The sequence below is a fragment of the Dufourea novaeangliae genome, unplaced genomic scaffold, assembly GCF_001272555.1.
Source record: "Dufourea novaeangliae isolate 0120121106 unplaced genomic scaffold, ASM127255v1 scaffold65, whole genome shotgun sequence".
NCBI lineage: Eukaryota > Metazoa > Arthropoda > Insecta > Hymenoptera > Halictidae > Dufourea > Dufourea novaeangliae.
The window spans coordinates 768559-789460 of NW_015373961.1; the positions used below are offsets into that span (position 1 = coordinate 768559).

Below are 20902 nucleotides of genomic sequence, written 5' to 3' on the forward strand. Positions count from 1 at the left end.
GTATGGCCAGGATTTGTACGAATATAGTTTATTCTGGAGGTATATTGAATATAGAAAGTATTTCTACTGGGTAGGTCTTTTACAATAAATACCATAATGGTAAGGAACACATTTTAGTTATAGTGGGTGTTTCTGAATTGTTTGTAGAATCTGAAAGGATGTGAAAATACTTTCGTATGGATGCTTCATTTTCAAGGTAATCAATTTTTCACATTCATCCGACACACGTATATGTGGCACGTGGTGATACTAAGTAGAAACGGAATGCTATGAACAGACGAGGTAGAAAAATCTTATTCAAGTGCACGCGTATCCAACGGATTATTGAAATTCGATTGTTTCGAAAACAAAACATCGTATGAGTAAACGTTATTCGACATTTTTGACTTATTTATGAGTATGACGACGATTTCGGCTCCAGAATTTTCGTATCTCGAACAAATTCGCAATCAGTCACGGCCGACCAGCTGACTCTAATTTCCGTGTCCGTGACAGAATTCTCAGGATTGGATCATGTAAGAACATTCTCGGACGGATGTAGGTCGAACGGAAATATTCCCTTGACAAATTCTGTTCCGCCTCACCCTTTCAAGCCCCGACAGAAGTTCTAGGCTCGCTACCGTAAGTCCTTCTGTTCGTCGCGTAACTCCTTTGTTGACCGTTAACGATCGTCGATTCGAGTCTGTCCAGGAGGTGTCCCACGATGTCGATGACGAGTGTACCCTTTGTTTCCCGCAGGATTCCATTCACGATCGTGTGCTGGTAAATCAATCTGAGACGACTCACAGAGATTACTTTACCATGACTTCTACGAAATTCATGAGTTATCCTGGGAGAAAGTTGGAAAGGATGTTTTGAAATATCGATGGGGGTGATATTACATATTTCTGTATTTCACGCAGTGGGTGTTGACTATGCAAAATATATTGAATGTGGGGTACTGGCAGAATTAAAGTTATTTTATGGTTTGTATCGTATACAGGGTGACTCATTGGCGGTGAAGGGATCGAGAAATTAAGAGGAACGTAGAAAGACAATTGCATTAAAGTAGAGATCTTCAGAGTGGTAGTAATTACCTTCAACGTTCAGTTAATTCTGAACAAATCTTTTACCCGAGAAGGAAATACGAAAACAATCTTTAATCTTTCATCCGAATTAGAAATTTGTAACGATTTTATTACATAGTTTTATGGTTCTCGAAACGTACAGGAAAAATGGAGTAACAGACATTAATCTTCAAGTGTTGCTTTCACCCTGAAGATCGAAAAACTGGCACGAAACAAATACCGTATCATATTTTTATCGAGGTCTTCTACGAACTGGCACAGTGTCAGAAAAGTTGGAATATTCGTGCTATCGAAGTTCTTGGAAGTTCCTCGACCCTTCGATCGCATCACCCTGTATACTGCACGAAGCAGTTTCGCTAATCATTCAAAGAGCTATATTAAATGCTACGGTAAATGTTATTTCGAAGTTCAGCCTCTTCTCAAAACTTTGCGTCCGCAAAGATAGGTACATCTGGCAAGATATAATTTCCATTGATTCGACTACCATTTTTTTTTTCAACATAACATTGGTGTATAGAGAAATAACATGACAACTACTAGTTACGGTCTGGTAAATATATCGACTGTCCATAGGACGTTTTCTAAAATTCAAGAAGAGGTCGGTAAAAGATGGCTAGGGAAACTAGGTCGTATAAATAGCCGCTCCCTGGTTCGGTTCCGTGGGGAAGACCAGATCGTCGAGCTTGAATCCATCTTTTATCTCATCGCGAGCGAGCTCCTTCTTCAATGCGTCCACAAATTGGAAAACCTTGTCTTTCGTTGTGATGGCCACTATGCAACCGCCCCACCTGCATAAAAATGAAAACCCTCAGCTCTGTGTTCCGGATGGTTATACTTTCACTAATTCATCGTGGAATATCGTGGTCGAACGATTCGATCGATTCTAAACCGTGATAGACGTTTGTATAGCGGTGTAAGTTGTATTCGATTATAAATTGTTGTTCAGACGATTGGAATCATTTATCTTGTGCGATAAATTCTCTCCTGACAGTTCATCCTGAATGCTATTAATCTCTACGATCAGTTACAGTTTTTTAAGATTGTCGTATCTTATAATTTATGCAGTGTTTCCAAATCTTTGGATCAAACGATAGACGCAATTATCGGAACGAAGTCAAATCGAAGTCAATATAAATTTAGTAATTTAAACAAAAAAATTTCGAAACAACATAGAGACCATAATCGCGTGTTCCCAGGCTGTAAAAGCAATTTCATTGGCACACTAAGCCGGCAATTCAAACACACCCTTGGATCGATTTGATACATCCCCTCGGCAGGAGTGTTGCATTCGACATTGAAAGGTCGTGAAAAAAAAAATATAAACTCCTTTCTACTTTCTGTTTTGGTATAAATTAAATTAAACAATTTATTGTATCATTCTGGTTCGGCTATAAATTCTAAACATTTTACAATGTTTACAACATCAATTCCCTCCGCCGTTCATTTCAAGCAGGTTGATCAGCCCCACTTCCAAGGAGGATCAAACCCAAGGAAAACCATGCTGTGATTAATTTCGGGGAGGATCTCGACGCCCGGAGGGGTTGGGAGGAAGTACCCGAATGAAATTGCGTCACGTGAAATCGTGGAAGTTTGAAATACAGTCGAACTTATTTTTAAAGTCGTTTAAGATGTCCTCGAGGCCGGCCTCCGCGCGCTTGGATATAAAGTTCCGTCCCGTTTTCATCGTAAAACGATTAACCCGTTCTACCCTGGCGCTCGTTTCCGGCCCCCGGCTTCTTCCGTGTTCGATCCACGGGAATTTTACGCGGCCGTTTCCCATTGGCGAAACGCCGGTTATCAGGAGGAGGGGGATGAAACTCATCGTTGCTAGGTTATAAAGGAAGTTCCGTAACTGGCGGAGTTCCGAGGTGTGTCACGAACTTGTCAACAGACATACATTCGGCAGGCTGGGCGGACATTATCGGACCACGAACAGATCAAAGATCCTTTATGCAATAATTAAATAATGGCTCGACTTGTTTCGCGTGATTCGATGTGATAACCATTTTGTTGTACAAGATCAACTCACGGTTTACGTGACTGGTGTCTTTGGAGTATTATGTTTGATGAGATACTTTCCATGATAACAAATAATTCCGAGAATCTCTTGCTTGTATTGCACAGTGATCGATAAGACTGTTTTATCGGGGCATTACTTTCACATCTCATCCATCAATGGAACTAACGAGAATGTAATCGTCGTCTGACTGCTAAGGTCAAATTTGTAGAAGCTTCATCCTGTTGATTATGTTCGGCTAACATTTATCTTAAGGAGCAAATTTGTGTATTATACTTATGGAACTTTTTTATTCGGTTCAACCTCCCAACGACCTCCCTCAAAACGCAATTTAATTAATGATCTCATTTCCCTGTACCTGTTTCTAATTAGAAATTACGTAATACCTGGCAATCCAATTCGAACTGCATTCGTGTAGCTATTTAAAGAAGACCATGCATTCTAACGTTAAAAAAAATTAAATATTGAAATACTTATCTATAATCTGCATTAACAAACTTTGAATATACTCAAAATTGTCATAATGTTCCATGAAATAATTGATTTGAAATCTAACCGATGATCGAATTGAAACTTACACCAAACATTATATACATTTGTATCATATTTATTTATTTCATGTTATCTCATTCTGATCGCTTCTGATAAATTGTAAACGATTCAAATAACATCGTGTTCGGTGTCCTTTTCCTTAAAAAATTTTGCACAAGATACCAGAAAAATGCAGTGAGGTGGTTAAAACATTATTTCCATCGTAACTCAACATTATCTTTTAGCATAAATACGATTCACAGGTTGATGAGATAGATGAAGCTTTTAAAAACTCGGTTCCATAAGGATCCAAGCACCGCGCAGTGGGTTAAATCGAATCAACGATCCGACGGAATCTCCTTTCCGTCGTTCCGTTTGATCATACGAGGGGTATCTATCGTATCTGTCCATTCTTAAATTGAATTCACGGGTCCTCCGGGTCGCGAATGAGGGGTGTGGGGGGTTTCCACTTTTCTCCGTTCAGACTTACCCGGCCCCGGTGAGCCTAGCGCCGAGCGCACCGCAACTCATGGACCTCTCGACGAGCCCGTCGACGCTTGGATGGCTGCACTCGTACAATTTGTTCAGGCTCCCGTGGCTCCCGGACATCAGGCCGCCTAGCTCACGGAGCTTCTCCGCTTCCATTAACGCGTTCTCCTCGCACACACGCCGGAATGCCACCACTCGGCCCGCCTCTAAAACACGCGGTCCATACGACCGTTTAATCGATCGAAACTTAATAATCGCGGCAATAGCGCGTACAAGGAAACGTCGCTGGCGCGTGTGCATTTATAACATATATATAGCACTCTACAGGCTGAATCATCGCGGTCGTACTGGTTACACTAAATCCTCGACAAGTGCTCGAAGGCTCATCGGCACTGAACATTAAATATTTCATGCACTAATAGCTGTATGCGACTGAAACAAATATCATTGGTTTCAGGATTCCGAGATCTATCTTTGTTGTTAAATGATTTGTATTTATTGTTGAGATGAGTAGAAGTGACAGTCAGGTGAGCTCGATTATTGCTCCGTTTTCACATTTGACCTACTTTTTTTTGTCCTGCAAGAATTTTTCTTGTCCAAGCGATCTACGAAATGGTCATTTTTTACCTCCATACTTTATTTACTATTAGATTAGACAGCTTGATTCCGCAGATATTAAGAATTAATAAAACGATACTTGTCTTCTGACTGAATAAAACTTCTGTACGGGGAAACTGATTATGAGACAAAATTCAGTACAGAGAATATATTTTTTTACTACCCACTTTTTAAAAAAATGGAAGTACAAGTGTTGTTTACGGATAATTTTAGAAACTAGAATGCAAGACAATCACGATGACAAATCGCCCTTGACTGCCTAACCGTAATAACGCGATCCATCCGGAAAATGAATATGAATCACCCTGTATCGTTCTCGCGTGCACGGATCGTTCCTGAAAATATAGCGAGCGTGTCGCCCCGTTGCGTCGATGTTAAATGCATGAAATTCAATCGTATTAAGTAGCTTAGGTAAAGAGAGTTGCTATTATCCGCATGGGCGTGACAGTCATAACGAGTCCCCGCTATATAGGGGGTTGAATTTCGTTGGATTTTCAATATGAATTTCGAACGCTGAATATTTCGCCCGGCTGTCAAAGGAAATTTATCGAACTAATGAGATCTGACCATTGATCGGTTTCGCGTATGGAAACGTGGCGACGAACAAAAAAACGAGACAATGGTGGAGCGTTCTACACGTGATTTCCGTTGCGTTTCCAGAGCAATAAATTTTATGGATTCGTCGGAACACAGTACAAAGGGGAGAATGAACAATAACCGCAATCGATGCGCTTGCTGTCGTGAAAATTCATTGCTTCGTAAAGGAACAGGTGTAAGTGCTCGCGCTCGGCAATCAACGGGCTTTTGTAACAGAAATTTGTAACTGAACTTGTCATCAAATTGTGAATTGAGTGAACAGGAGACTCTCTGAAGGTTCGAGACAGTATTTATCACCTGGTAAATCATCTAGAAAGTTGAGTTCTTAAGTGTTTATCAGTTGGAACGAAACTGCTTCCGATCGAGAGATTCAAATTTTCCGCACAGAATGAAGAACGTCGTGACGAAATGGCGAGCGATTTGTAAATCGATTGGAGAACGATTCTTAAAGTTTCATGGTGATTTTAATTTGCTTCAGTGACTAATAGACTAATAGAATAGTTTAAATATGAAATTGCCATTCGACGTCTTGCTTGATAAAAATGGCGTATGGTATTGGAGAACCATGATGAAAATGGATATGTAAATAACAGAATTATAAAACTGATCTATAACTGACGGTTCTATAAATGCTGCAGCATTTTTCTTCAACGTCCTATATTTTACAATAAGTGACCTGATGGTCAGAATTCCTTCATTATTCAGAGACCAGTAGATTGCCTTCCCTGTAAGTAACATCAACATTTGCATATATGAATTATTCCCGTGAAAGTGCACGCGCAATCGAGCGGAACACCTTCGAGAAAAATGGTGGGACAAGGAATCGTTGCCTTACTCCTGCCTGTTTCCCGGGAACATTTTCGTATTGATAAATATGACCTACCGCGAATCAGGAATAATAGCTTTCTATTAGTCGTACATCAATTTCTTTTAAAAAGGACCCATTACCTTGATACACGTGCAGGGCCCGTTGTTTGAGCTTGAACGTTTGGGAGTCGCTGAAAGATCCCAGGAACGAGATCTCCTTGAGCTTCTGGATCGTTGTATCCAGGTTCTTGCAGATCTAAATAAGCAATTTGCATTTCTGCTAATAATGACCACACGATAAAGCTGTTAAATCATTGGTATTTAAAACTTGGACGAATTGAATCTCTATCTTTGGAGAAAATGGGTTCCGATATCTGAGAGTCATCGGTATAAGGGGGTTATTACATAAAGCTGAAAATGTCAGTGTAAGGAAAAAAATCAGGCCGTCGACTTGAAATAGTACAAAAATGTCCCCATCAATAATGTCTGGCAGTGATCGTGCCATTACGAGGGTCGTATCCCTAGTTCCTACAACGAAGATTAGAGACTGCTACGGACATGACCCTGGTATCAACATGAATCGAGGAAATTGAGGAACACTGAATTATCGAAGAACACTCTTTGCGAACAAACAAAGTATAAATAAGTCTTAAGTAAGTTTCATTTTCCCTTTTTAAACTTAAACCAACTTGAAAGATATTACAATTCGTTTTCATATATTGTTCGTCCTTCATTATTGTTAAATTTAGCAATTGATTTTCAAGTAAAATATTTTTGCTATTAGTAGGATTTAGTTATTGTTTAGTGAACTATCGATGTCCACGACTGTGATCATTTAAGCGCATTATTTGCTTATAAATTAGTTTCACCCAGACGATCACCCAATTTTCACATGCTATTGAGTTTCTTTTCTGTGACACATTCGACTTATTCTATCGTTCATTTGTTCTTCGCGACGATTAACACGGGGAGTTCTTTCGATACCTCAATATTGATGAAAGATATCGATGACCTTATTATTAGGGCTCTACGTCAAGTGCATACCTCGTTTAAGGTATATGGCTCCTCGTGAAGGTCGGTGGTTACCACAGAAACCATTTCGTCCACGCTGATGTCGAGTGCCTCTTGGATGTCGATTAATCTCTGCACATGTTCCCAGTCCTTGTTCTTTTTCTTTGCTATTATCTGCGAACACGGAAACAGCTACGATGAAAATAAATCGCGCGCAGTAGCTCATGGAATATTCATGGGTTCTCATCTATCCTCCACGGTGTTCCTACTTTTTGTATATATTTCTCCGAAATAAAGATGAACTTCTCAAGGTTTGAATTTTTCAACGATTACGAAAACACTACGTCTTCGAAGTAAATTTAAAGTTTCATGAAAAATCACATTGCACCGAATTAATCTTCAGAATTATTCTTTATGGGAACGAAGTTTCATACCAAAATGTTTCCTTCAACGTTAAAGCGTCTTCCATTCCATTGATATTTCGAAGGTTGCGCAACAAAACAGTCGAATTCCTTTCGTTAATTGTTTCACGAACTGAAATCCATTCCATAGACAGCAATCTTTGTTATTTTGCAACGGGAGAAGATTGTTCGGATGGTTTTCATACTTGTACTTCGTTACTTCGCGAGACAGAGAGGGAACTCTGGGTGCTAAGCGCATCGATCAAAGTCCGTTGTGTAACAGCCGTAAAATTTAATCGAAAAGCAATCTCGTTAGTCTCTTTGAAACTCTTCGAATGCTCGATAGTCGCTTGAAACCAATAATCAAATTGAATGTTATATGTCTTTGACTGTCAGAGCCGTCATTATCGTGGCAGACTTCTCTCACGTTCTTTCATCTCTCCTCGTATTAAAAGATTGCAAATTGGTTTCCCTTGCGTCAAAGGAATCACTTGAATGAATTTCTTTCATTCCTAAATCAATACTTTATTATCAGTATCGCTATTTTATATAATTTCTACATAATTTACACGTTATTTTAATGCTATACACTGCATTTCAAATCTCTAAACTATCTGAAGCCCCCAGTTTCGGCTGAACAGCTATGAAACAATAACGAAATTTTGATGTGCACAAATCTCTAATATTTCTCTTTACAGAGAAGTACTGCTTTTCAATACGATGCAATACACTTGATTTAATTGAATCTTAAGTACAAAATTTCAAGATTGTTTTATAGTTACGAGACATAATGTACCATCACAGGAATTTCATATCACTATATTGCCAAAAAAAAAATTAAATTTTATTTCTTATATTTATACTTCCTTAATTTTGTTTCTTCTCTTATCATTCTACGTTTCAATTGAAATATTCGATTACGTAAGAGGGTACGTTACCTGTGCAGCCAGTCGACACTCAGCAACCCTCAAATTGAAATCCGTCGTGGCAGCCTTATTGTGACAAGCCTGGCTGTGCGCTATTACGAACACCGCGGTTTCGGGCAGAGTAACAATCGTGCCGCGCACCGGATTGAATTCGATCAGCATCGCGGAACCTTCATGGACATTGACGAGTGTTATCATAAATATAGTTCGAAATTATTCGATCACTTGTCTCTCCAAACACCAATGCAGTATTTCCCTGTTATATGAGGCTGTCGATCTCTTTACAATAACTTCCTTATATTTATTTTGTTATCGTTATATCACCATTAACACTAGAACTACCGACGATAAACTGTATGTATATCTATTTCTATTGGATCGATGACCAAGACAACCTCTTTAAAATATTCCAAATAATTCGTCATTTTCGTGTTGAGAGTAATTTTGGGAAATATCTAAGAAAATGTATTGTTACAACATTATAATAATTTTTATTAGAGTGTACTAAGCAGTCATTTTGACTGGCTTTGGTAGTTCTAGTGTTAATAAACGTTTCTATAGAAAGTTGCTAAAGAATAGCAGAAGGTTTCAAGTATTTTGTTTCTGTACAAAAAAGAGATAATCACCAGCCTTCCCAAGAAACGCGATAGCCTGATCCATTCCACCGCCCTGCGTGCCTATGTACCTTTCAGCATTGGCGCTGATGGTAGCCAGTTCACGTTTCGATAGTTGGTGCTGCAACACGAATAGGTTCTTCGATTAAAATTCATTTAATCTATTATTTTACCGCCAGGATAACTTCACGATTACAGTTAACAATTCTAGGAATCGAAACTATTAACTCGAAATCGTGAAAAAATTCCTTCTGCAACCTGGTCGTGCTAGAAAAAGTCAAGAGTGACTTTATAAAAATTTCCGTCGTTTCGATATGATCGACGAAACGATGGAAAACTTTCCGTTCTTTCAAAAACATTTGCTCCTCTCAGCGAACCCGGTAATTGCAAAAGCAACATGGAGTCACGCGAAAAATGCTTTAAATAGAAAAGCAAACTTTTCCCATTTTTGTCGAGCGAAACTTGCGCGCTGTCGAATCTCTAATTAAAATTGTTCCAACTCTTGAGCAGAATTCCATTCTCCTGAAAGTCACGAGAGAAAGAGACCCGAAATAACTGAATTATTATTTCGTACACGTTGCTACGTACAAGTACCAACATTTTTCCCCCCCCAAAAAGTACCTTTTACGTTAACTTTAATCGCCATGAGTATTTGTCGAAATAACTGCATTATTATTTATCACGCATTGCTAAATACAAATCCGAATTTTCTTAGCAAAACGAAAGAACCTTTTACGTTTGGTGTAATTGTCACAATTGTTTGTCCTGGCGATGCATCAACGCTCGGCACAAACAATCAATCAGCTCCCCGGAGTTAATGGTGCTTTCAACTTTCCGAACCAGAGGAAATGTCTTCTCAGGTGACGCTGGAAATTCCAGCGTGAATTGCCGGACGAAAGTCCTCTCGTTGGATGAACCTTCCACCAGTGAAACCAAGGAACGATATCTCTTCTCGAGAAATACAGACGGGGCGAACAATAAACTTAAACAATCTTATCAGAACTATCCGCGTAGAAGACGGGAAAATGCACCATTTAACCCTCTGCAGATAAATATACTTTTTCACAACTGGGTAGGCACAATTTTGTTTTAGGCATTCAAAAAATCTGAAACAATTCTGGGATACTCATCAAAGTTTCTATTACATTAAACAATTATCCATTAAGTTCAAATCGTTGAAATTTAATGTCAATGAAAGTAAAAATTCGGAGGAAAGTCCGGGAAAAATGAAATTTCACATGGGTCCTCAACAATTCATGTAGCTTACTCAGTCGGTTGAATTTGCGAAGAAAATTTATCGATTGATCGCAGGACTGTCAATATTCATACATTTATAGCGTCTCTGAATGCACATTCAATGAAATTCCTGGTACACGAAGTAAATTCTCATTTGCCTAAATCGGTGTTTAATATTCGCATAAATTTGCATACGCATCGACAGTCTGCCCATCGAGTTATTAGACATTCAACTTTCGATTCTCCGTTAATTCCACGAAAGCTTCGGAATCCTAAATCATCTCGTTTAGACAGAATCGCGATGTATGCGCCACGAATCGCTTCGGTATAACTCGGGTAACGACTAGATAACGATGTCACAACTGTTCGATGAAACATCGAGGGATCGATCGTGCTCTTCGATCGGTAACTAGCCTGCACGGAAGTCATCCTGAGTAGGTTTTCAATGAACAGGAAGGTATGAGAGTATCCGCTGGATATTTCGCATAATCTCGAAGGTCTTGCTCCTGTGACTTCGCTGAAAGAGACATTAGGGTTTCTAGGGAAGTTTCCTCATCGATCTTTCGGCGACTAGAAATGGGTCGAAATCGCGTGTCTGGCGAGGAACGAGAAAGGAGGGCCAGATTCTACTTTTCCAACGAAAATTCAGATTCTCCTTGATGTATCAAGGGTGATCGGAAAGTAGGGTTACATCATAGAGGATATTTACGAAGTGATAAACACAGATTTTTCTATAATTTGGCTGAATTGTTTATAGGACTAACCAAAGAATTTAGTCGTACTTGGTTGGTGTTACTTTCATTCGAAGCGTTCTTACTTATTCGTTTGTAATTGTCTTCTTCTCATTTTGACACGTGCGAAGTTCAGTATAAACAGTTTAATTTTTGTGTAAGTTATAAATAAAAATCTTCACTAAATAGGGAACCTTAGTTTTTTTTATCAAATCTCATGGCAGCCGCTTAGTATATTAAATCCACTTTTTGAAAAAATGACATTTTTCATGTTTTCTGTATCAAATATTTCACCCTTTCTGATGGTACAAATTATTTCGTTTTAAATCGTCTAGTTTTTAATATAGGTACATAATAGTCTAAAAATGATATTAAGTTCATATTTTTAAAACAGTGTAAAGTTCATCACATAGGGGATTAATGCAAAGTTCACAATTTCTACGTATAGAGACTTGTCTTAAATCCATTCAATAATTCGAAGGTGGCGATTGTTTCTCGCTCCCTTTTTACCGAACGGTTCCAAAGTTACAAGGTTTTCGCACCTTTGATTTTCTCTCCTCTAAAGTTTGAAAAGTATGACTTAATACACTTTGGGGTCCAGGAATTGGGTGACGTGTGTGTACGTGTTCCAGTCGCGACACCAGAGTCGGGGAAACGTGACGTCTGATACCTCGTGCTGATTGTTAATCACGTTACCTTACGAATGGCGACTCGACGAGGAACATTGTGTGCTCGGTGATTCGCTCGATAAACACACCGTCGAGTCGCGCGGTTGCTTCTCCCTCTCCCCCTTTTGTTGCGTAAGTTCGCAGGCATTGTCTCTCTTATCTCGAAGTTAAGCTGCTCGGGGGCTGTTGGCGAAACACTTTTGGTACCTTCAACGAAATATCTTTCTTTCTCGGTTTAAAGCTCGGAATCGTTTGGCGAATAAAAGGAGTCTGTTTGACTTCCCACAGCGAAGTAATTATACTAGATAATGAGAAGAATTTTCTGTAACCCAAGACACTCTCATGAAATTCTTCCATTGGCACGAGGTGGTAGGAATATGTAAAAAAGGGTTCGATTTAAAAAAATCGTTCAATATCCATCGAAGTCGTAAGAATCTTGTTCGTAAAAATCCTTCGGTAGGTGTAATTGTAAGGTGAAAAAAGTTTGAAGAGCATCACGTGCGCGTTTCCTATAGAATTCCTCTGTCGTCCCTATCGCCATGAAATTCCTCTTCTATTACGATCGAACTTCCTTAAGTAATCCACCGAGGAAAGAGATCCTCTTGGAATAATAATAAAATCGGCGAGTCCTCTTCCTCTGAGCACTATCCGGGTTTCATAAAAGTCCCTTAATTGCAGTGTTCCAGCGGGGCGTTTAATTTATTGTGAATTTACGGGGAAGGCGTTCGAGAAATTCAATATCGTAAAGCACACGTGCATGTTAAAGGAATACAGAAGTTCCGCGCGTGACGAGCATAGTCAACATTTTGACTTTGTATGTCTTAACATTCTGCTGTTGATATTCGCGGGTGCAACACGTGGTAACTATTTCGTCTGACAATTACCCGTTTTCTTGGTATAAAGCGAACAGAAACTCAGCGATTATCTGGAAAGGCAATTTCAGGTGAAAGATTAGCTCTTTTGAATCCCTCCCCTCCCGTTCTTGATAAAACTTCTGCAAGGGTGATTCTTTCAGAGGCGACGCTAAACAGATCGTATACCTCTGTAAAACGTCAGGATATTTCTTTCCAGACAGTGGAGAACGTTGATCGCTGCCCCATGAACCCTCTAAGGAGAGGGGGGAGGAAATTAATCCCCAGAGGTGGCTTGGGGAAGAAATTTCCAGTCATTTTTTAAACGTTATTAACGTTCGCATCGAGCGTGAATAGGAAAAGGGGGATGATCACCAGGTGAAATATTACGGTCGAAGGTAAAAATGGCGGTCGGCAGCTTTCATTAGCCGACGTTATTGCGTAATTAGCTGGAATCTCGGACAATTTGGGACGGTGGATTGTGCCAATGATACATGCTGCGATTAGCGAACGATTCGTTTCGCTGAAGAATATCGTTTTTTCTTTATCTAGGAAAGTATTTTTTGTGAAGTTAAACGATAGTGATTGCAAATAAATTTTAAACTGTTTCACTGTAACGATTAACCCCTAGTTGATGTTATATTTAATTTTAAATATTTTTTCACCTAAAACACGGTACCCGAAGACTTTCACATTAATTTCAGTCTCTGTTAAGACTGTTTTATATAAATTCCAGTTCGGTGAGAGGTATTATTAAATTAAGATCAACCCTTTGGCCAAAAGAATAATTAAAAGAAAAGTTTGCTTGTTAGTAGACTTGTCGGTGGTTACATAATAAAACCTCTTTACGCGCAACATCCACAATTTCTTCGTGAATCAGTACTTGGCACTTTATCGTGCAATAACTTACTTGTACAATTTAATATTTTAATTACTTTCAGCAGCGAAGAAACCATCCCTTGCCACAGGATTATTAATACTCAGGATCTACGTGAAGGGCTCGATGGTTAAGCAAGGACTTACGGGAACTGGGATTCCTGGAAACTTCCTCCGACCAGTGTAGAGGATATCCTCACGAGGGTATTGAAGTTTGCATCACGTTCAAACTCCGAAATCTCCACTCTTAACTCGTTGCGAGTTATTAAGTGACGATCCGTTATAGAATCCAGTGATATTAAACTCTGGTAATGCATCTCTCCCTTACTGACTCCACAAAGACCAGCCTAAAAATTGGAACGAACGAAAAGGAATCAATGCAAACATTACTAAACACTATATTTTCATACGTGAGATTACAAACGATGATCGAATACTTTCGAGGTAACTGAAACATTGAAACTTTCGTTCGAAGTGTTGAACAAGCTTATTTGCATGGAGATTCCCCTAACTGTGGCAAGTCTGAAACTCGTACGCCCTTCGAGAACCGGTCTCTAAGCGTTTCCCCGTGCGTTAAGGGTTGTTAAAAAAGTTTCAACCTTTAAGGGACGAAACTTAAAGGGCAACTTCGTCTTATGACGTCTAACCAGTTTGGAATTTCTTCGATTTATTTCTATCGTAAAATTTGCTTCCGTTGACGTAGCAGGCGACTCCAATATAACACGGCGTTCCCATAACACTATTTCACTCTGACACACTTATTGTTACAGAACTGTATAGAATAGTGTAGGTCTGTTAGTTTTCGGAATCTAATCCTGTATTTTGTATGTACGTATAGGTCTCCCTGAATAATAGACATCGTGAAACCAGGGACTTCCAGGTAGAAGTCCCTGCCACGTATATAATAGAAAAACCGAAAAAATACCGGTATTTATTTTGGTTTTCGGTAATATATCGATTTTGGTAATATCGGTTTCGGTATTAATTTCATAACTTAATTCATAGGTACGTAACCACCGTGTTACACGGGGTTTTATCTTATTTATCATTTATGTTCTGTGACGCGCAAACTGTCGATAGGAAAGTTAGGGGAACACGCATTCAAAGGAAATGATATGAACGTAAATTCAAGGGGAATGGATGAACGTGTATTCAGACGTGTATTACGGGGGAACGTAGGTTCGTATAAATGTTAGCTGATGAAAAAGATAACAGGGAAGGGCGTTGCTCACCTGACTGGCGTGAACGGTAAGAAGAACAGCGGCGGAGACGAGAGCGCTCGAGCTCGAGAGCCCTGAATTAGGAGGAATGTTTCCCCAAACTGCAGCCAGGATCCCCGAAGGCACGCCCTTCTCCGGGATCACTTCGAGGGCGCCTTTCACGCCGCAGAGGAAATATTTGTACCAGTCCGGGCCACCGCCGGCGTCCTCGACGCAAACGCTGCGGGAAATTACGAATTTAGCTCGCTTCTTAGTACCCCAGTGCCTTTAAATTATTACAAGGGGCGCGTCTCATAACAAACAGCGCAACATACAGTTGGATGGTCTAATTATTTGAGCCACTTGCATAAATTGACGACTTTACGATTTCAACCGTGTTTTTTATAATTACATTAGCTAAGTTTAATTTGTTTTTGTGTACTTTTAATGGAAAATTTTCTAACTCTTTTCAAATTTGTTAAACGAAGGAAACATTTATGTTCGCATATTACAATGTTTTTCTATTGTTGTTATAAGAAATATTTCCATTTACAACATCGTTTACAAACGCCAGTGGTACAAACGAATGAATTTGTCGGGAAGATACCGGGAGGAATTACAGAGAATGATGAAAGGTATAACAGAAAGATCGCGAATTACGCTGCCCGCCTGCATATTACTCTTTTCATTCTCATTAGTTTGTTTTTCTCTCTCGTCGGAGAGACCGCGATTATTTTACGGGAAAGTTTACGGTTTCTTCTCGACGGGAAAAGGATTAATCAGAGACGGTGCAACAAGTTCTGCTTCTATTCCCTGGAGCATTATTGTATTCAGGTTACGAACAGAAGACTAAATTGCTTCTAAAATTGAACACTAAAATTTGCTTGTCGAATTCTGATCCTAATTTCGTATAATAATGAAACGCTTAAGAGACTTGGCACTGATATATAATAAAATTTTCCATTTTCTGCCTCATCGAGATTTCATAAACTGTAGTCTGATCTCTTGTGAATGCTTAATATATCTCTACGATTTCATTTATTCGGGAATTAAAATATTCCAAAGCAGAATCTCTCGTGATCCCTGATTTGAGGAACGAAAGACTGGTTCTCTACTTGAAGGAAATTAATAAAGAACGTTTAGGCCAATTTGATCGTAACGGGGCAACGGATGAAAATCGGTTTTAAAGAAACCTAGTAGAACCAGCGATCGTCGTAAAGACATCGATTCCAGTGACTCCGTTTCAACTTATCGTAGTCGATCGTACAGGGAATTGCACTTTTAAACGATCCATGAAAGAGCCCAGAACCGCTTGAGAAATTTCTCGGTTCGGTCGCCACGAATAAGTTTCAGAAATATGAAGCCGCCGGTGAGCTATGAGCTCTACGAGGTTCTTCACACAGCATTTTCACGCTCAATAAAGAGAATCGGCTGTAAGTAACTCGCGACAATTCTCACGTAATAAGCAACAAACGCGGCAACTGTTGTTCTGATCACATCCAACCAACTTCCAGTTCGTGTTATTTTTCCGCAAATATTTTCCCTCCGACGTTTTACGGGCGAGTTCCTTTGAAACTGACCGATTGCAAAACGACCGAAAATGATACCGATTCGATATGGAAAACGGAGAACCGCAATCGAGAATGAATAAAGCCCCTTTTGTGGATTGCTAGAGATAGTTTTCTATTATATTAATTCTCTAAAAATCATCTTTTCAAAAGTAGGAAGATCTTCACAACTTATTATATTTTATAAACACGAATCAAACGGTTCTCCAGACATTTCGTCCTGCGTCCTCGTTTGAATTTCACCCCCATCCCCTAATCTCTCCCGGGTTCTACCCGCGTGACATCTCGACGTTTCGCTGATTCCTCGAGTCTGCAGCCCCGCGAAGAATAATTCTCCACGGGGAAATTCCGACGGTCATGTTGTAACGATCGTTCCCTTGTCTATTTCCTTCGCAGCCGCAGCGCTGTTGGCGATTCCAATTGACGGCCGCTAAGCATCGCGGCGAAATAATGAAATTACGGGAGAACGAGCGCTGCCTTTCATTGTTCCACTTTTCATGTCATCGCGATCCCTTTAATCCGACGCGACAGATTCAGGTGGGAAACGTTTCCAACGACGAATTAGTTCCACGTCGTCGGGACGAGCGTTTCATTTTTATCCTTCCCGCGAGAGGAAATGCACAACAACCGGTCAGAAATTTCTCCTCGGCCCCGAGAGATTGCATTCCGATGTTTCGCGGCGCGTGGAGGTGGAAATTTTGCAGTAACTTTCCGCGAATCTTCGCCAAAGAAGGAAAATACAGAACCGCGGCGCGACGAAAGTTTCGATTATCGGAGCCAGAAATAGGTTTTCCTCGTAGCTCTCGGTGCCACGGCGAAAAATATCCTGTTGTTATTCTTTTTGGGGATTAATCGATCCCCGCCGAGGCGAGCGATGGTTGATCGAAAAACATAGGTACACGGTTTTTTTTATAGTGATCCTTGAAGTTATTTATATGTAGAATCAGTCACCAAGGGGTTTGTGATAAAACTTTTAGTGTAGGTACACAAATGCTTTTAGTGACTATATTGTTGTCTTCGTGGTTGATCGAAGAGATAAATAGAAGTGTGCTAAAGTAAAGTTCAAAGACTAAAAAATACGTACTTGAAATAAACTGGTAGCTGATAGTGTTAATTTAAACAGGGGACTAGCCGTCATCACGCAAAATTCAAGAGGAAGTTAACGCACATTCATTAACCTCAATGGTTATTTAAACCTTCTCGAGGATTTATAGTAATCATCAAAGGAAATTTGCGAAAGTTGGCCAAGCATGGCCAAGAAGGGTACGAGAATGTCGGTGAAAAGATAACCGGAGAAATTTGAGAAGGTAGGCCAAAGATGATTAGGAGGATTCGACGCGGATGATCGAAGATAATCAGGAAGGGACATGGTATTATTAAAGATTATACGATAAAGGGCTTACTTACCTGACATCTTTAAAGTCGCACTGGAAATCTTTATACTTGGAGTCCAGGTTGGTAAGACGTATTTCATTGTCAGGCGAGACAGCCACGGCAACGAGAATGTCCTGTTCGATGGCCATGGGACAAACAGCGTATCCGCAGTAATCAATGTGCTCGCCAATTAAATTAACTCTATGAACGGACGTACAAAATAAATTCAATTATCACCTCCCCACTCCCTTCGGTAAATGGAAGTCATCGGGGACGGCGGAAATAACCATTAAGCGAACAATATTAGAATTCAATTTGCTATGATTTCAATTTGGTATTTTAGAACTGTAGATAAAATAATAACTAGTTAACATAACCGACAGGAGGACGCAGCAAAAATAAACGAACCTGTCAAGTTAAACAAATTAAGAACCTTGGAAATTGCAAATAAAAAAAAGCATCCTGTGTTCTAGGTAAAATAGCCAGGTAACTGAACTTAATATCACTATCGGTTTTAAATATTTAGAAGTGTTAAATACCTTCCTGGAACTCTGACGAAGAATGAAGGTCGAACATCGTACTTCTTCTTGAAGTGTGCAGCCAAAGTGTTCAGCCTCCCTTGAATCTTCTCATCCGGCCGGAAAATGGGAACCCTATCCACTTCCGCATCGCACTTTCCATTGGTGTTGTGTGACATTTCTAAAACAAATTCATATATAACTTCCAAGTAATATTGTAAATTTGTTTGAAACTTTTATCTTTAACTAATATCGACTCATTTCATTTGAACCGAATTGATCGTACTCTGCTGTTTTTCAAAGAATCTTTCGTTCACGCGGGAAATTTGAATTTCTTCGCCAGGGGACATACTTTTTCAGTGTAGAAACGGTTAAGAATTCAATTACCAATTAGAAATTCAGAAACGACAGAGCAAAAATTTAACGTGAAAATTGTCTCGCTGTCAGAACGGATTGTCCAACGAACGATGATGTCTCCGAATGACAATCGCGAACGAGGTCAACGCCATTGATGTAATTACGTGGCTGGAGAAGATAGCGAGCTCGTTCGCTTGATCTGTCCTAAACTGTTGGAAGCTTCAGTTGAATTGAAATGAAAAAGTTAATAGGAATCTACCCTTTGCATTCTAAGTACATTGAGTTCCTGGTTTATAAAATCTGAAACACACAACGTTAATTTCCGCTTCTGAAAATTTGAATTTCTTAACTTAGGTCTTTGATATGATCATTTCTATAAATAAAGTTCTATACTTCGTTTTTCAATGGGATAAGAAAAGTGTTCGATGTGCACAAATTAACGTGAATTCTTGGAACTTGTGTGCATCACACGTAATAATCACACGATGAATCATACTGGTCGTAGATCTATGTTTATCGGTGCAATAAACTATGTAAACGCTCTCGGCTATCGACGCACTCGATGATACAGCCACGATTAAAACGTTTTCCTGTTTCCTTCACTTCCACGCGGAACTTTAAAAATGCAAATGTTCGCAAAAATGCAAATGTATTTCATACATGTTTCAAACATCGATCGAGAGTCTCATCCGAGTAACAACATAGCTTGTAAACGTGAAAATATGTTTTTAACAGTTGCTTAAATATTCACAGTCGATCGCAAATTGTTCTACGGAGTATCTTCTACGGAGTGGTAGCTGTGATATTAACGATTCGTAAGTAGGGAGTTCAAGAAGATTTAGTAATTGCCTACTTGAATGTTCGACGGAGTTCACGATAACTGGTTTTCATTAATGAATTAAAATACCTGACCTTTTCGCAGACCTTTCGACGCATTGCTTGTATAATTATATAAGTATAATAACATTAAATACAACTGACTGGTATAAAAAATCAACGTGAATATAACTGAACCTAAATAACAAATAGAATATTTCAAAACACCAAGAGAAATTATAATATTAACATGAAACACACTATAACTCTTTGTGCATTTATCAAGGCTATAATTATGTTATTTTTAACGAGAAATTTTCAATCGTGAAAATAAAAAATTGAATTACCCGAATCGTCCCGCCCTACGTAGGCTCGCTCTAGAGGTTCTCGAATTGGACACAAGTGGCGCCAGTAGCCAGAACACCCAGCAGATCCAGTCGCGAGTGTTCGAACCGAGCACACAGACCGTCCAAGAATTTCAGCGATAATAAACCAGAATTGTTATTGTTAACAATTATCACGATACGTTAAAAGTTTAATGACACATTCAGGAACGAAGATTATCAGAAATCAATCCGCGCCACACAATCCCGTTTGGATTAAGACTGATGTTACGTACACGGCGGTATGAGCGTATCTGCATTTCAAATTGGTGAGAACGAGCATTATATATTGTATTTTCCGTTATCAAATCGGAACTTATTGTAGGAATTACTCCGTGCAATGATATTCATACATTGTTTAATTTATTAATAGTACCTTATGACCTTCACTTCGATATCTATATCGTTTTAAAAATTCACTTTGATATCTTGAAGTAACGGTTATTTAAAAAACGGTTACATAATTCAATATCAATGTAATCATAATTCTCATATTTTTTAAAATTATTTATTTATATATAATATTATCGGTTTTATTTTTTAATGTCAGTTTTATTAATTTCCCAACATACTGCGTTAATAAGGTACGCCTTAAGGTAAAAGTATACAATAATATTACTTTAATAAAGATAAAAAACTGTGTGAAACAGTAACGATATAGTTAACAAGTTAATATGCAAAGTAATATACATATTTCTAAATATGTGGCGAAGAGTTTACAAGTGTATAGGTACATTAAACGTCATAAATGCGCGTACGCGCGCGTAAGCGAACTAGTGCCGGCTGTTGCTGCGTCAGCTTTTCGTGTAAAGGCGGAAGCGGAATGTACAACGTGGCTCTCCGCGATATTATTTAGAATAAAGGATAGTAGGTGAATTAAAGCAATGTAATTGACATACCTGCGACTGCAGCCAGTGCTTTCGTTCCGTGGAATGCTGATAAGTAACGTTATCGTGCTCGATTAACCACATAAACACGTAATGTTTATTTCGATGCCCTTTTTGAGAACTGTTGAGGACGCGGCGGAATTATGCTGCTTATCGATCAGAATCAGCCGTTCATACAAAGTGTCAATGATCACCGCTGACGTCGCCACTGACACGTGACGCCTGAAACGTGGTTCGGCGGGAGATTCAATTTGTTTAAGAATCTGATGAATACTCTTTCAGCTTTATAGTGTCGTTCACATTACGTGTACGTAATATGATTTGGCGGGTTCAAACATATGCGCTGCTATAGAAAATTTT

The 20902-nt window shown here is 39.2% G+C and overlaps 1 protein-coding gene across 1 annotated transcript; it reads right to left on the minus strand.

The window, feature by feature from the left end:
- Positions 1 to 1412: 1412 nt before the first annotated feature.
- On the minus strand, positions 1413 to 20669 carry LOC107186544 (N-acetylgalactosamine kinase). Its single transcript, XM_015574437.1, has 10 exons — positions 20555 to 20669; positions 18121 to 18280; positions 17615 to 17782; positions 14673 to 14880; positions 9091 to 9199; positions 8477 to 8634; positions 7171 to 7311; positions 6268 to 6382; positions 4106 to 4310; positions 1413 to 1855 (listed from the first exon to the last, which is right to left on the minus strand). Exons 2-10 carry the CDS (start codon positions 18276 to 18278, stop codon positions 1690 to 1692), a joined length of 1428 nt encoding a protein of 475 aa, XP_015429923.1. The 5' UTR covers positions 18279 to 18280; positions 20555 to 20669; the 3' UTR covers positions 1413 to 1689.
- Between the last annotated feature and the right edge of the window lie 233 nt (positions 20670 to 20902).